Source organism: Bos javanicus, chromosome 11 (genome assembly GCF_032452875.1).
Source record: "Bos javanicus breed banteng chromosome 11, ARS-OSU_banteng_1.0, whole genome shotgun sequence".
Taxonomy (NCBI): domain Eukaryota; kingdom Metazoa; phylum Chordata; class Mammalia; order Artiodactyla; family Bovidae; genus Bos; species Bos javanicus.
In genome coordinates, this window is record NC_083878.1 from 94,302,271 (window position 1) to 94,318,386 (window position 16,116).

The 16,116-nt window shown below is 53.6% G+C and overlaps 1 protein-coding gene across 7 annotated transcripts in view; it reads right to left on the minus strand.

Moving 5' to 3' along the window:
- The window catches only part of DENND1A (DENN domain containing 1A), a 530,572-nt gene that overhangs the window by 32,620 nt on the left and 481,836 nt on the right, over positions 1–16,116 (minus strand). The window contains exon 20 of one of the 7 annotated variants that reach the window (XM_061433494.1): positions 4,840–8,287. The exons of the other annotated variants lie outside the window; for them this stretch is intronic. Within the exon in view, the coding sequence (XP_061289478.1) occupies positions 8,282–8,287 (6 nt within the window). The 3' untranslated portion in view covers positions 4,840–8,281. Of the gene's footprint in view, positions 1–4,839; positions 8,288–16,116 lie in introns of those variants that run through there. 7 annotated transcript variants of the gene reach the window in all.

Sequence of the window (16,116 nt, forward strand, 5' to 3'; positions counted from 1 at the left end):
ATTTTAGCATCTCTTTCCAGTGCTTTCCAAAGAAGATTCTTGTCTCGATTCATTCAACAAACAATGGAGTATATTTTGTACAGGCGAAGGGCACAGTCCTGAATAAGACCCAGTCCTGCCCTCAGAGGGTTCCCACTCTGATGGAGGGGTTATAACAGAGGAGAGAGGGGTGCTGAGGTGTGTGGAAGCACCGGAGGGGCTCTTCTATCTGATGGCGGGGGAGTACAGAACTTAAGTGCACGAGACGGGAACCACAGCGATCCAGCAAGACTGAGGGTGAATATGAGGATGGGGTAGGTTGGGAGGAATGGCCTGTGGAGGTCACGTAATTTAAGGCCTTAAATGCCAGCTTAAGGAGTGTGGGTTTTCTCCTGAGTGCAGGGGGAAGAATTCAGATAGGAAGGGACATATCAGAGGCCTTTGGTGTTCTTGCCGTAGAAGATGGATGGGAGGAGGTTGGGTAGGCTCCTAAGGACAGATACTCTCTTCCAGCTATGGCCTGTCTAGGCCTCCATGTTGTCAACTCACCAGCTGGCCACATGACTGCTGGGAGATGTGGACATGAGCCGGTAAGCCCCAAAGTGTGACTGACACAAAGTCCCAGAGAAGAGAGGGACTCTTTGACCTCTGCCAGTCTCTGCCTGGCCCTCGGCGTTTATATCTGTCAGTTGTGGGGACCAGGTGAGTATGTTCATTGGCTATGAAATCCACATTGATGAGAACAGCATCTGATTTGCAGCTAATTTGTTGATGCAGCAAAACACATTGTTTCCAAAAGGTCAGGAGGGGAAGCTATGTTGGAATATCAACTTAATTACCTGGGTGGCATGGACGAGCGGGCACCCAGCACGGGGCTGCAGGGTGGAGAACGCTTCACTGCTGGGCGCAGACCTGGGCAGATAGTAAAGCAGGAGGCGGGGGCAGCCTGCGAGGGGGCGCAGAGCCCAAAGCTGTTGTGGCCTGCTGTGAACTGACGCCTCGGCAGTGTACTGCTCGCCAGCCCAGGAAGCCTCATGCCAGGAACGAGGGTCATGACTCCATTTCACAGACGAGGGGAGGCAAAGACTTGCCCAGGGTCACACCGAGCAGTGGATGAGGGTCAAAGAGCTCATCTCACGTTAATCACGCACTGGTCCTGTGATGGACGTGGGAGGGGTCGGCTGTTCCAGAACCAATGCATGGATTTTCCCAGTCCCTAAGGAGGACACACCTTGGACCATCCCTTCAACATTCCTTCAAGGTCAGAATCAGTCTCCCCAATTCATTGCTGGGAAAGCAGGCTCAGAGAGGGGAGACACGCACTACCTAAGGCCACGCAAAGGTGAAATGTCAAAGTCAGTGAGGCAACAGGCTAGACTGCAAGCAGGGACCAGAGGTCTGGGGAAGGATGACCAGAGATGCCGAGCAGCTTCACTGAAGGCTGAGGGATATGCACGCAAAGCTTGGGGTAGGGCGGCAACCAGGGCCTCCACACTTCCTGTTCCAGGGGCCAGAGAAAGTGGGGTGCATGCAACGGTGGCTGGAGGCATAAGAATGGTGGCCTCCAAGGTCAGCCTTAAAGGGGGTCTCAGATCCTCTGGGTCTGAATGGTGTCCTGAATTGTCCCATTTCTGTCAGATTTTCCTCTACCCACCCAGAGGAGGCCCTGGCATCAGTGGGGAGGCAGGGGAGATGCTGGGGGCTTCTCTGTCCCGGGGACATGCCCCAACCACATCCGCTGCCAGCAATGGACAGGGTGAAACAGAAAATTCACAATTAAACCCCGTCACTGTTTAACGAGGCAAGAGTTCACCTGGTTAATTTTCCTGGCTAGTAGCTACATCAATGCTCTGACCTGTGCATGAAACGGCCCCGGCTGGGAGAGGAAGACAAAGCTTTCTGTGGCTTTACAAAGGGCCTCTGGGCTGAGAGCAAGGCTCCTCTACTCCTCGGGAAGGGAGAGCCACTATTATGCAAGGTATGGAAATAAAAGAGGGCTTCTTTTGATAGGCCTCCAGAAAGGAGTGTATTGAAGCTATATTTGTGTGGAGTGTCTCCTTTGAAATGCCCAACCAGCTCTCTCAGGCACAGCTCTCGCCTGTCCCCCAACTCCTGTCATTATCTTGAATCCTCTCGTCCACACTTGATAGAGCTGATCCTGCTTGTTGGGGAGGATCAAATGCTTGCCTCCGCTTCAGAGTGCCAGCGAGGGTGCCGGAGAAGACTGCGCTGGTGTCCTACAGCACGTGCTCTGTACCGACAGTGCTGGCCAGGCCCTGGGCCCTTCGGGGGGACCCCGGGGTCCTCGGGCCCTGCGGAATCTGTAGAAGTAACCCTCAGCTCCAGGCTCTAATCTGGGAGGGTGCTCACTGAAAGATGCTGTGTGGGACCGACTTCCCCGTCAGAGCTGAGTGAGAAGTCTCCATCCTGTTGCACACAGTGAGGGAAGGTGCTTCTTCGTGGGAGCGGGAGGCGGGGCGGGGCCGCACCCTGGAGCACCCTCGACAGGCCAGGGGTTACCCAGTATATCCCAGTCAGTTCTAAAGCTCCAGACAGAGGTGCGGCCGTGACCTCTCCTGCCTGAGTCGGCACACTGCACTAGGAAGCTGGTGGGGCTGGCCTTCGAGCGCTGGTTGTCAGACTCTGGAGACAGGTCCCATGTGCCCGTGGCTAACCTTCCTCAGGCAGCCTCGATGGGGGGCTGGGGACTGAATGTGGCCCTCGAAGAAAAGCCAAAGCGCCTGCCGTTGGGTCTGGAAGCCGGTGTCCCTGGAGAGAGGCCGCCAGGGACTCAGCCACCTCAACAAGTCACCTTGCGAGGCCATTCTCTCCACCGGGCCCGTGAGTGAGAGCTGAGCTGAGAGACGGTTTCGCCTGGTCCTGAGAGCGAAGCATTCTTCCCCGATGTTGACAGGAGTAGTATTTTGTAGTGGTGCTGGTTAATTTGTAGTGGCATTTGTGGTTTGAAGCCTTGTCAAGATCCCTGATTACTTCCCGTGCAAGGAGCTCGGCTGACGGGGAAGTTCACATGCTGAACAAAAGCGGCGAGGCAGCTGGGAGGGAAGGCAGCGAGGGGGCTGGGTGACCCCGGCCGCTTGGGGGACAGAGGCGGGGGAGGGAGGAGGGCCAGCAGTGGGGCAGGGGAAGGGGGGGCCTTTTGTCTTTAGTCAGGTGCAGCTGCTCGGCCTCAATCGGTGGCATCCCTTGGCGGCCTGAGGTCGGGCAGCAGATGTGGCCGTGGCTGGGCAGGGGCCAGGAGCCTTGCTGACGCGTGCCATTCTCTGCCCAGACAGGAGCAAGGGGCGGGGGCTCCACTGCTACCCACAGCGGGGCAGCCATCTGGGATGCCATCAAGGGTGCCTGGGTGACATTCCCAGGAGGGGGCGATGCGAGGAGGGGCTTCCAGATGTTGGGAGGGAGAATCCCCCTCTGATAGCAGTGGCGGGTGGGGGGGTGGGTGGCTGTTTTGAGGCACTTGCTGTGTTCCAGGTTCTGTTCTAGAAGTTCTACCTGGAAGGTCTCTAGTGATCTCAACAACCCTGCAGAGAAGGTAAAACTCCCCATTTGGTAGATGAAGAAACTGAGGCTGCACTGCTCAGTGACTTGCCCAGGCCCCACCACTAACAGGTGGCAGAGCCGGGCTCCAGACTCAGGTTAAGTCTGACCCCAAAGAAGCCCACACTCCTTCCATCAGACCTGATGCACAAATGGCAGAGGAAGATGCTGAAATTTACCCCTTGAGGATGAGGGTGCTCCCCGCTCCTGGGGGAGTTCTTCCCCCTACCCCTCGTATCCTTGAGCTTTTTGCCTTGCTAGGTCTGTTCTGACCACACAGACATGTTCGTCTTTGCAGCCACCTACATGTCTCCAGGCCTGCATCCTGACTTGGGGAGGGTTTGCTCAGTACGTTTAAGGGCCAGGGCCCACTCAGCAAAACCAAGGCTAATTTATCATCTCAGGAATGATGTCTACCCCAAGCAGTACACTGCTAGGAAATTAAAATAAACATCTTCTCCTGATTCTGCAGTTGTACAGACAGAATGGCACAGAATCCTGTGATTCTCCAGAAAGGGAGTCCGGTGATTATGACAGCTTCCACATGGCTCACCCTGCCACTGGCAGCCCCCGTCCCAGCCCACCCACAGCTTGGGGGACTGGTCACATCCTGTAGGCAGTCCTCGACAGGCTATTCAAGATCCGGTCCCTGGCCCGCCAGCTCCATGTCCCATCATACCAAAGGCAGCCCCCCTGTCCAGCCCCACAAAGGGCTGCCCTGTGCTTCTGTGCCACAGCCCTTCCCAAGGCACGTGCTCACTCTGTGTGCCCTCCCCACACCTGCCGACCTGGTGGGCTCAGCTCTTCCCTCAAGCCTCTGTCCCCTTCCCAGACGCTGTCCCTCTCTTTCTGACTGGATGCAGCTAGGCTTCTTTCTTCTGTCCCTCCGCTAAAGACAAGGGGCTCTTCACAAGTGCCATGGTTATCTTGGTCACGTCAGGATCCTGGGCTCTAGGTGCAAGGCCTGTGCATGGTCAGTGCAAAGTAGATGCTTGCCCAAGACCGCAGGACTAGCCTCAAATGGTCAGCAAGACCGTCGCCCAGCATTTGACCGATGTGGACCAACTGGCTGTCATCCTGTCACTGAATGCTGCTGTCCACTAAGCTGGCGATGTTTCTGATCAGGAACGGCCTGCTTCTGATCAGCAAAAACTCCCAACCTACAGGCATCCCGGTCTAACGGGTTGAGCCCAAGGCCACCCCAAAGAGCAAGACTTTCTGAGGAGAATGCACAGGTGGGAAGCTTAGATGTGAAATACCCCCCATATATTTCATGTCAAATTTCCCCCATGTCTGTTAAAGACAGTCAGGTTTGCCAGACAGAGATGGGTTTTTTTTTTTTTCCCCTCTCTTCCCTCAGAACAAATGGATGGAGATCCTGGTTTTAAAATTCCTGGACCCTGGAATACATTTCTATCTGTGTCAAAGTCTAGCCCTCCACCGCCTCAGCAGAGTTTAAAATCCTAGCTAATAGGTTAACAACTGTTTTTCTTCAGCTTCAAATGAAGAATATCAGAAGGCTGGGGGGATATGCAGCTCTCCAATTTGTACGGACTGCACACAGCTCCCTGCAACGTGTGTTTGACAGGACTGACATTTTGTACCGCTGTGAGATGGGAAAACGTGTGACATTTTTATTCATGGTGGCGTACGCCCTTGTAATGATCAGCTCTGGTCGATGTGCTTACCGCAGCAGCCCCAGAGCCCTCGGAGAACAAACAGGAGCCCAAGGTGCCAGCAGTTCGACTGCCTTATTAAACACCGCCAGGATCCTAACGAAGACCAACTGCTGGAAAATCTCACTGTCAAATCCTCAAGGACATTGTCAGCGCACAGCTAACTGCATATATTTTTCATTTAAAATACTGAAATCCAGTCTTGTGCCATTACAACCAAGGGGAGGGGCACCCACTCCCGTGGCCATTCTGTCAGCTGCCTCTTTGGAGCTCCGGATGCTGGAGCCGGATGCCCAGTGGGGTTCACGACTCGAGAAGGGGGCAGTGGGAGATGGGAAACCAACCTTCTGAAAACGCAGCCCAACCTGAAAGTTTCAGGGCTCTAGTGAGAGTCCCTTGAAAAGTCGACCCACCAACTCCTAAGCCTGAGTGAATGTGCATAATGAGAAAATCCGATTCCCCCGCAAGCCGACTGTCTTCCTGGAGGTACAGCCCCTCACATCCCACTCCTCGGTGCTCAGCAGCCTTCTGCTGGCGGCAGACCCTAAGCCAGCTGCAGGAACACACGGCCGTGGTAGGCTGCACACCTTGGCGGCAGAGCTGCGCGTCAGGGCGCCCACCTGCAATCTCACCACCTGCCTCGACTCCAAGACCTCGAGGTCAGCACGCAGGAGGACCTCCTCCCTTCGGTGGTCATTTCAAGTGCTGATGCACACTGATGGATGGCAGCCAATCACATGGCGGGCCCCGGAGCTTCTCCTGGTTGTTACGCAGGGTGGTTTGGTTATGGCTGTTCACGCTAACGTACTGATGTATTTATTTTGTAAGTATGTATTATTTATGCAGTGCCTCCATTTCCATACTCCAGCCCTGATGTACCAAGACACACTCTGCTATTTATTTATGGGGTCCTTGGCGTAACAAGCCTAACAAGACACCCCTGTGTGGTTCTTACGGGTTTGCAACAAACTGTAAGTGGTTGGCTAAACAACTGGATGTTCTCCATCCATCACGGGCAGAGGCTTGCATTTTAAGAGGCTGCCCATAAAGCTGGTTTAGCATAATATTGTACATCATCCTTGGCAGAAATGCCCTGGGATGCTGAAGAGCTGGCAACCCAGCGAGAAGGAGCTCTAACCTTCCTCGCTATGGGATGGGGCATGGGGTGAGAGTAAGCCATGGGTACCCTGGTTACAGGCCCCAGAGTGAGGGGGGAAAGGAAGGCGGATGGAAGACAGTCCCGCAGAAAAAGCAGGACAGTGAGGCTGGAGGTACCTTGTCTCTGCCCAGCTGGCCACTCTGTCTCTCCACAGAGCCTTTCCAGTGATCCCGTTCATCCTAACACACGCAGCTTTCACTGCAGGCTGCACCTCAAACCTCCCTTTAGAGCATGCTGGCTGGAGGAGAGAAATGCAGCCAGCAGCCAGCCTTGTGCCATTCCACGGTGAAGACAACAGCTCCCAGGGAGGGCATCCAGTGGACTGCGGTGTCTGTCTGTCTGGTCTCCTGGACCTCTTCCCCATCGTCCCCTCACCTTCACATCCATGAGCTCTTGCCAGAATGCTGGCAGTGCCATTAGTTGTCTCACCTGCTTCCTCCCCTTCCTGCAGCAGCTCAGAGTGGATCCTCCAGGGGCCATTCCCTCGAATATAAGCCCGCACTGGCTCCTGACACCCAAGAGATACCATTCAAGCTGCCCCAAGGCTTGGTCACTAACTACCTCTGCAGTCTGACTCCTGGCCCTCCCCAGCTACCTCCTGGCCTCTCCCTGCCCCACACTAGCCCCTGCTTCTCTGAAGAGTTGGGACTCTCCTCCTCTTTGCTATGTCATTCTCTTTACCTGGGATGCCCTCCTCCCCTGGCTCCACCTGATGTACAACTTATCTTTCAAGATTCAGCAGAAAAGTCACTGAGAAGGCACCCCTGGTCTCCCCAAACATTCTCAGGACTTCTCTCCAGTCAGAACACCTATATCCACTAGCTTTTCTCTTTGCATATGGCTTGTTCACTGTGTCTCCCAGACAAAGAGTGCCAAGAAGGCAGGACACACATCTCATGCCTTTGTGACCCTGGGGACTTGGACAGAGCTTGGAATCCAACATGCCTCATAGTACACTGGATAAGTGAAAGAAGGCGCTGAGGGCATAAAAAAGTAACTCAGGGTTCTGCCCGGCATCAGGTTTTTTAACCACAAAGACAGGAGGGCAGCAGGGGGAGAATTCTTAGCTGGTCATCACGGCTTGGGCAATGGAAGGTGTTTGGTAGACAGCTCAGGGGTGCAGATGCCCCTCTGTCCTGGAGCACCACCGTCTCCTGCCTTCTGCTAATCGCTTTACCCAGCTGCCTCCTCAGGCACCATCTTGCCAAAGGTCAACTTACTGCCCCTCTGGAAACGTTCGCTATCAACCTCTCCAGAGAGTGAAAACAGGGATCCACCGAGAAGGGGTGAGGGACCAGGACATCCCAAGGAGGGCGACCAGGTGGCTGTGACCATGGAACCATATGGCTGATGGGCAGTAAGGTCTCAAAAATACAGTTTACATTGCTTCAAGGCAATGTTAATCCCCCAACACTTCGCATGTTAAGTGAGATATAATCAGTGATCCTTTAGGAGAAGTCCCTTTTACATATTCTCTTCTAGTACTTTTATTATATTTTAAAATTCTTTATAGTATAAACAAAATGATTTGATATTCCAGAAGACATGGAATTAAGCAGACCGACAATAAAACTAAGCCGGCAAAAACAATGGCCGGAATTAGGGACACAGTCAGTGCCATCTCAGGTCGAGTGGGCAGGAGGCTGGCAAGGCCGCCTTTGCTGCTGTTGCCACCAAGCTGACCCAGGTCCAGCGAGCTGAGCGGTGTGGTGGAAGAAGGCGGGGTCCTGAATCTGAATCCATCCTGCCAACCAGGGGATTAGGGTAAGGTCCTGGACCCCAATAAGAACTGGGGCAGTCATGGTCCTTCCTGCATCAGTCTGGGGAAGATGATGTGAGAAAATGCAAACACCCACTGATCACACTGCCCGGCACCCAGCAGGCACTCAGAAGGGCAGCACCGCTGGTGTTCTTACCCCTGTGTGAAGAAATTCGGGGCTCTGTTAGGTTTATTCTGGGGAGAAACAGAACAGTGACCTTGACCTCCTTAGCCACCCTAAGCCGCACTGCTGGATTCTAAGCATGTCCCAAACCACTGGCAGCCACAGCCAGTTACCCCAGGAACCAGAGAGATCTGAGGCAGAAGGCTCGATGAGAGAGGTACAGTGAGGGAGGGCCTGGGCTCCAGCGTCAGGGAGGCCTGGTTTGGAAGTCTTGCTCTGCCACGTACAGTGTGATCTCAGGCAAGTTGCTTGACCTCTCTGAGCATCAGCTTTCTGGGGATAATAACAACTGTACTGATGTCATAGGATGTTGAGAAGACTCAGGGAGGTGACACCTGTTGAGGGGCCTGGCTTCCACGAGTAGGTCTGCATGAGCATGAAAACCAACGTGACCCATCTGACCCCTCCTCATCCTGTCACCTCCCAGGCAGCCCTTGTCACACCACCTCCCATCCCACCCCCTCCAGCACGGCCAGGTTAATCATTCACTTCATCCCCAAAAGGGCTCAGGGATTGATGGGGGACAAGGCGACAGGGAGCTCTTGGCACAGCGCTCCCATGGCCGTGGGGTGGGGACCGCCAGCGACACTGAGCTGACTCTCCTGGAGGATCGTGCTTGTGGGATAGAATTTATTTCCAATATATTATGTTTTATTTCCCCTTCCCTGCTGGGATAAACTCTCCACCTTTGGCACAGAGAATTCTAATCTGAGAAAATGCCTCCTCTGGTCTCGCTGAATCAGATTTCCTGCTCCTGTCCTGCTGGGCTCAGTCTCTCCCTGGCAGGGAGCTGCTCCAGCACAGACCTTAAAAGAAATGCTGCTTTTGGGCTCTGGTCAGTCCTCTGGCAAAGAGGCCCCGCTGTCACACTGCTGAACACAGACAGACTTGGGGGACGCAGGAGGCCTGTTGCACTCGCACGGCACTACACGCAGGGGTCCTCAAGTGAACACAGGCCTGCAGAACAACAGCTAGCCCTCCCCTCTTTGGTCTCTCCTGTTCTCTGAACTGACTGGCGGTTCAAGGGCATGGGGAGTGCACAGAGCTGCCTTCCCCTCTGCATGACTCAGGGCCTTCTGTGTAGTCAGTGTTCACCACTCAGTCGCTCCCTAGACTCCCTGGGCAACTCATCTGCACAGGCCCTAGGAGGCTGCTAAGGTCACGGGGAGGAGGTGGCCACTATTCGTGTCTGGGGACAGTGTGCCTGGCACAGGGAAAGTGCTGGTCCAGCGCCGGGAGGGGCTGGCTCTGCTGGGAGGAGTCAGGGAGCCTTGTGGGCCCTGAGAGGTTGATGGCATTTTGTTAGTTGGACAGAAGAGGAAGGACATTGCTGCACTGGAGACAGTAGGAGCAGATTTGTCTCTGGGTCCCCTAGCACCAGATCGGGGCCTGGACTGGAGCAGATACCCACAAACAGCTGGTGAAGGCATGAATATGGAATTGTGTTGGGCACTTCAGGAGAGGCAGGGACCCTGCCCCGGGTGGGGACACTTAGCAGAGTCTTGTGGGTGAGAAGGAACTGGCCTGACATCATGGACACAGGTGCCTCCAGCCCAGCAGGCCCGGCTGTGGGCAGGGTTTGGGGAGGGGTCTGGGGGACTGCGTATGTCCTCCTGATCATCCAGCATGTTCGTGCCTGGGGAGGGACTCCTGGAGAGGGACCCCCATTCCAGAGGGCTCAAGGGCTCGCCTATCTCACTACTTGCTGATGTTTCTGATGCCCCTTGTGCCTCCCAGATCAGCAGACGAGAGTGATGGGCAACCCCTGGGATATGACGGATGCATGGGCATAGTGGGACTGATGCCCAAGGGGAACCAAGGTGGGGCAGGTCTGGGGAAGGCCAAGGACAGCCTAAGACAGTGCAGTGAATGGAGCTTGTGAGACAGGAGTGGATGAAAAGCAGACACTGGAGCTGCCAGAGCAAAGAAAATGATGGAAACCACAGGGGTAGCTGGGTTCCCCGTAGAGTGGGGAGTCAGGGGACAGGCCAGAGCTGGGGAAGAGCTCTGTCCAAGGGAAGGAGGACAACAGACAGCTCCCTTGGTGGGAAGCCCAGTTCAGAACTCCTGCCTTGTTGGACTCGAACTTCATCCAACCACCAGTTTCCTGCCAGGTGGCCTGATTTCCATTCCTTGGTGTGTTTCAGTTGGACCTTTCTGGAGGCTCTACCTTGGGCCAAAGGAACGGTTTAGAAGGCAAGAATCCTCTACTGCAACTGGCCAGAGAAAGCCATGGGGAGTGCGTGGACAAGGCATAGGGAATTCCAGGGCTTAACTGAAGTCAGTTGCTACCCCATTCTAGAACAGGCTACAACGGCAGCTGTGTTTGGTCTCTCAGGTTCAGAACCTTCACCAAGTATCTGAGACGTGGCCTGAAGAAAGCTGCTCCACATAAACTAGGACAACGAGCTCTCTGCCCAGTCCTTGAAGCTGATGAAGAGCAAGGGCGTTCATTAAACATTGCGTCTACTCTACAGGAATCTCCAGCAAGTCAGCAGTGATGAGGTGATGGGTGCCTCCTGAGCATGTTGGCGGGGAGTCACCCCCCCTCAAACCAAACTGGTTGATGTTTAAAACAAACAAAAAGGAATTTTGAGACGGCCCATGACATGATCACACACCAGATGGATTCTGACCACAGGATGACGCTAAATCACTCACTGTGACACTGTGGGCCCCCTGAAGGCAGGGTATGGCCGTGTGATCATCAGCGTTTTCACAGGTGTGGAAAAGAATGGGTATCCATGATTATCTGCTGAACAAGTGACCTTGGCTCTTTCTCCGCTCCTGGGCCCTGGTTGCCTGGCACACCCCACTCCCTGGAAGCTGTCACAGGCAACTGTGTCCATCTCTGTGACCTGTGAGCCCTGACTGTACCCCTGTACATGCCTCCCTGCCATGCGCTCACTTGTCCCCTCTCTATCTGGTGCCTGGTTGACTTCTGACCTTGATTCTCTACCATGTATGCTCTTGATTTCAAGATTGCTCACTGCTCTGTGTATGAACTTTTCTGTCATCAGACAGGAGGACAAGGGCCTGGGACGATGGCTCCTGTTTGGCCTCTGTGCACACTTATCGGTTTAATCTGTTTGCCCTTTGGATAACAGGCCCCCTGATTTCCTTTCCAGGAACCACCCTTCCTTCACGTCTTAGTGTGTGTTTCAGGAAGAGCCCTACCCCTGGCACCCAGGGAACCCTTGGCCACGATGACGGACTCTAAGACCAGCATGTGACCCCATGCTTTCTGCGGCAGTCACTAGGAAGTGACTCTCTCCCACTGTCTTGCTCCTGGCAGGTTATGGCCAGGAGCTGCTGCAGCAACCTGGCCACAAGGAAGGGAAAGTCCCCTGAGAACGGCACCAGCAGAGGAGGCCAAGCCAAATGCAGCCAAATACGGGTCTGATTGATGAGATTTAATGTCTGGATCAAGCCATACTTGAAGCTGGTATGAGGAAACAATTTCTCTTTTGGGGTTCATGTCCCTTGCAAACAAAGTAACCTAACTGACATAGATTCCCTGGTCCTGGGGACTGGACTAGCTCCTGCCACCCCTAAGTACTAAGCCCTACACATGTCCAGTTTCTACCTTGCATGCAAACCCCAAGAAAGTACCCAGTTGCCTTTCGTGTCTAGTGATGGGTTTGGTGTGCAGTGTACACCAGGTGCAGGATACCGGCTTTCTTGTGTTGGTGTCAACTGAGGCCCAGAAACATTAAAGAAGGCCTGGGGTCTGGAAGGAAACTAGGAACAAGGATTACCTGTGGTTCAACATCCTGGGATCCTGGGTCACCTAGGCTGTGGCACAGACCCCATCACGACAAAACCAGCAGGAAACTGCCGGGTTTTTGGCACAGAGCTGGGGTTTGAACCTGAGGTCTATTAATAGACAAATGGCTTTGAATCTTGACTGTGCTTCTGAGTTGTAAACCTTGGCTAATCCCCTAACCTCTCTGGGCCTTGCAGAGGAGACAATACCTGAGACCCGGCCGTGGCTGAAAGGACTAAGTGGGCTAGCCTATGGGAACTGTCCAGCCTGGCACCTGAACTGGGACACAGACCCACTTCTCCAGGTCTCAGCGAGGTGCCTGGCACATGGTGAGCAATTCAACATCACGGACGCCCTCCACTCCCTCACTGTTCTTCAACCATAAGAGGAGCTCCAACTGCTGTGAAAGTGCCCAAGACCTAGCAGAAGCGGGGTGGATACTACCCCCTAGCCCTCTGCAGTCCCCCTAACTTGTGCTGAATTGAAGTCAGGTGGTGGAGCTTAGAAAGCAAATTGCAATTTTGAACCTGGATTTTCATTTGGCTGCTGATATTGCTCAGCTTTTCCATGGCATGCCAGGAGCCCTTGAACTCCTTGTGGCAAGAAGAATACTATCTGAGAAGGCAACATCATATGTTTAATAAGAAATTGCTTGGATTTTCAACTCAATCCTTATGAATTTCCAGAATCTGACCTCCCTTTTTTGATTGGCAAGTTTTTCCTCTTGAAGTCGAACATGGCTGCTCATGGGAGCAAAGCCTGGCCTTGTTAATTCTGCATCAGAAAGCTGTCTCTGGGCTACCTGGACTTTTTGGGAAAGTGAGGCCACATGTGTCCCACCAGTTGCCCTCTCCAGACAGACCTGAAAAACCCACAAGGGACCACACCGCTGTGGGTGATGGCAGAGAGTGAGTCAAAAGAGCTCTGCAGCCGCCTGCCGGCGCTGAGGGCACAGCTGCCCTCCAGTCACCCTGCCGCCGGCAAGCGGGAGCTGGAGGGAATGGAGCTGGAGACCACCCCAGACGTGCCTGCTTTTTCACACAAAGTCATGGCTGAAAGAGTGGAACAAGGAGTGATGGAAAAGGGGGAAATATGATTTGGAAACAACAGGGATTGAAGGGGCAGCCTGCAGAGGGCTCTGCCTTGTGGTCTGTGCAGGCGCGGCTGGTAAGTCAGGCCAAGAAGGCACTCTGACCGGCAGACCACAGCGTTCACTTCTCACTCACGCCTGGTGCCCCAGCCTGCGCCCTGGCCCCTGCCGCTCGTGTGTCTGAGTCAGACTTGGGCACCGTCTCCTGGCTGTGTCCCCAGCGCCTCTCCCTCTGCCCCACGATGCCAGCCCTCCTCGGTTTAGTGCTGACTTTCCACAAGACCGTAGGCACGTGGGTCAGTTACACGTGTGCATGAGCTGGGGTGGCTGCCACTGAGGGGTATATGTTCTGAGAGACGCCGGGTGACGGGTGCTGGGAAGACAGGCTGGCTGGGAGGCCCTGTCTGTGGGTGACTGACATCTGGCTCTGCTTCTGCTCCACTGGAGGAAGTGACCGATGTTTACTGAGCACCCGTGTGCAGCACAGAACCAGGCAGACAGTGCCTCACTTAATCCCTATAAGGGCCTGTGATGTGAATATTATTATCCCCACCTTCAAGCTGAGAAAACTGATCTCACCGAGGTTAAGTTACTGAGGGCAGGTTACCAGCTTGTTAGTGCCAGAACTGAAAATTTAAGCCCAGAGCTGCCTGATGCTTTATGTTCAACCACACTGCTTCCATCAGCTGATCAGCCTTTGCCTTTCAGCAGCTAAACTCCTGGGGGCATTGGGGTGGTGGTGCCATATTTACTTTCTCTCTCTTTCTGTGAATGGCTGTTACATATGTGTGTGTGTGTGTAATTTTTTGGCCATACCATTCTGAAAGCAAGTTTCAGACGTCACCTAAATACTGAAGTGTGCACCCCTGAGGCATAAAGATAAGCCCCTAAAAACCATGACATCAACAATAGCTCTATCATGTCACCTAACATCCCAGTCCATCTTCAGATCTCTGAACTTTTCAAAGAATATCTTTGATGCTTAAAAAAACAAATCCAAGTTCATATTTTGCATTTGTTTATACAGCTTAGTCTCTTTTACAGATGAAATCTTTGCTTTCTGGGAAGAATTCAAGGGGCACTGGACCTTCCCTTCCCTTGCCTGCTCTCTCCCCAGCTCTCCTCCTCTCCAGGTCCACTCATTTTGGGAGTCTGGGGTGTCCCAGAGCCCCCTCACCTCCCCTCTTTTCCTGGGGCATTTAGGACTAGCCCTTAGGAGCTCATAAAAACACAAAACGGAATGAGACAGGATCTAAATTCCTATAATACAAATCTGTCTCTACTTGGAAACAAAACCCTTATTTATGGAAAATGATTTGGAATTTGCTTTTGACCACTAATGGAATATTCATTTTCCTTTTTCCAAATGAATGGAATTATAAGCATAGCAACTGAAGTAAAACCAAATAACCTGGATACACAGAAAGTACTTAAACAATAATCAGTTATTAATCAGTTTTAAAATCCACATAAATAATAAAACCCTAAGACGTTTACTGAAGGCCAGGTCAGTGCCAAGCCCTGTGGTGGACATTCCAGGCTCACATTCTCATTGGGGGAGACAGGAAGGCATTAAAGATATGATTACAAAGCTGTGTGAGATGCACTGCATGTGCCAAGTTCTGAGGTAGGACAAAGACAGGACCAACCAACTCAGTCGGGAGGATTTACACAAGGGACCGGCTCTGAGGGCAGACAGGCAGATAGATCATCACGGGCCTCATGGTCTACGTCAAGGGTGATGGGGAACCTTCAGGGGAAGCGAAGGGCAGGGAGGTGGCACGGCCACTGGTGTGTGGGTCAAGTGAGGCTGTATGGGGATGCAGCGCAGCTGAGTCTGAAGGTCAGTTAGGAGGCTGTGGCTCAGTCCAAGTGAGTGGTAACAGCCTGACCCACTGCTGTGTCAGAGGTGTGGAAGGTGAGGGACTGGGCAGTGTCAGGAGGCAGAAGGGAGAGGCTTGGCAGGGTGGTGGGGAGCAGACCCGGGTTCCTGGATGGACCTCACTGCGGTGGGAGGTGGAGGAGGAGGGGCCCGTGTGGGTGGGAGTGTACCCTCAGCCTGTGGGGTGAGGTGTCGGGAAGGATGCGAACCTTGGTTGGAGGTGTGTGGGAGGCAACGGTGGAGTTGAAGGGAATTGTTGTGTGACTTCTAAGCCCAATGGGGTGGAGGGGTTCCTCAGAGCTGAGGGTGCCAGGAAGGTATTCATTGGCAGGGCAGCTTCTCCAGCCCAGCGTGAGCCTGGCACTAAACAGCCTGGCTCACGCTTGTAAAGTCAGAACTCTCCGCATGCACAGACAACAGGCAACCGCATTCCAGGAGCAGATCCTAAGGGTGTATCCAAACCACTCCATCCCAGGCCTCCAGAAACCATGGTAGCGCTTAGTTTGAGCTTTGGTTTAACTGGCTTTTCAAACTTTATGTTAAAGAGGTTTAGAAAGCTTTGCTCAACTGGGAGAACAGACACGTTTCAGTGCACATTTTTTTGGATTCTATCAGATTGGAAAGCAGGCAATTACTTTGTTTGTAGGATCAACTAGGGGTAACACAATGAAGCGGGTCCCAGAGTGGGTCTGCCCTGTCCTCCCAGCTCCTGAGAAGGCCCAGTCTGTGGCCGAGGCCCACGGCCCACAGCAGCACGTGCCCAGGACCAGAACCCAGTGTCCCTGGGTGCCACTGTCAGTGCGGTCCCCAAAGCCAGCGAGGGAGAGCTCAACTCAGTTGAGAGAAGAGGGCTGCTGCTGGTGGTGGAATAAGAATTAGCTCCTAATTCAAGCAAACGTCTTCTGGGCTTGTTTCCCCATCTGTACTATATTTATGAGACCATCTTCCTTACCACTTGACATCAAAGATTCAATTAAGGACTTCCCTGGTGGTCCAGACTTTGTGTTCCCAATGCAGGGGACCGAGGTTTGATCCCTTGTCAGGGAACTAGCTCCCACACGCTGCA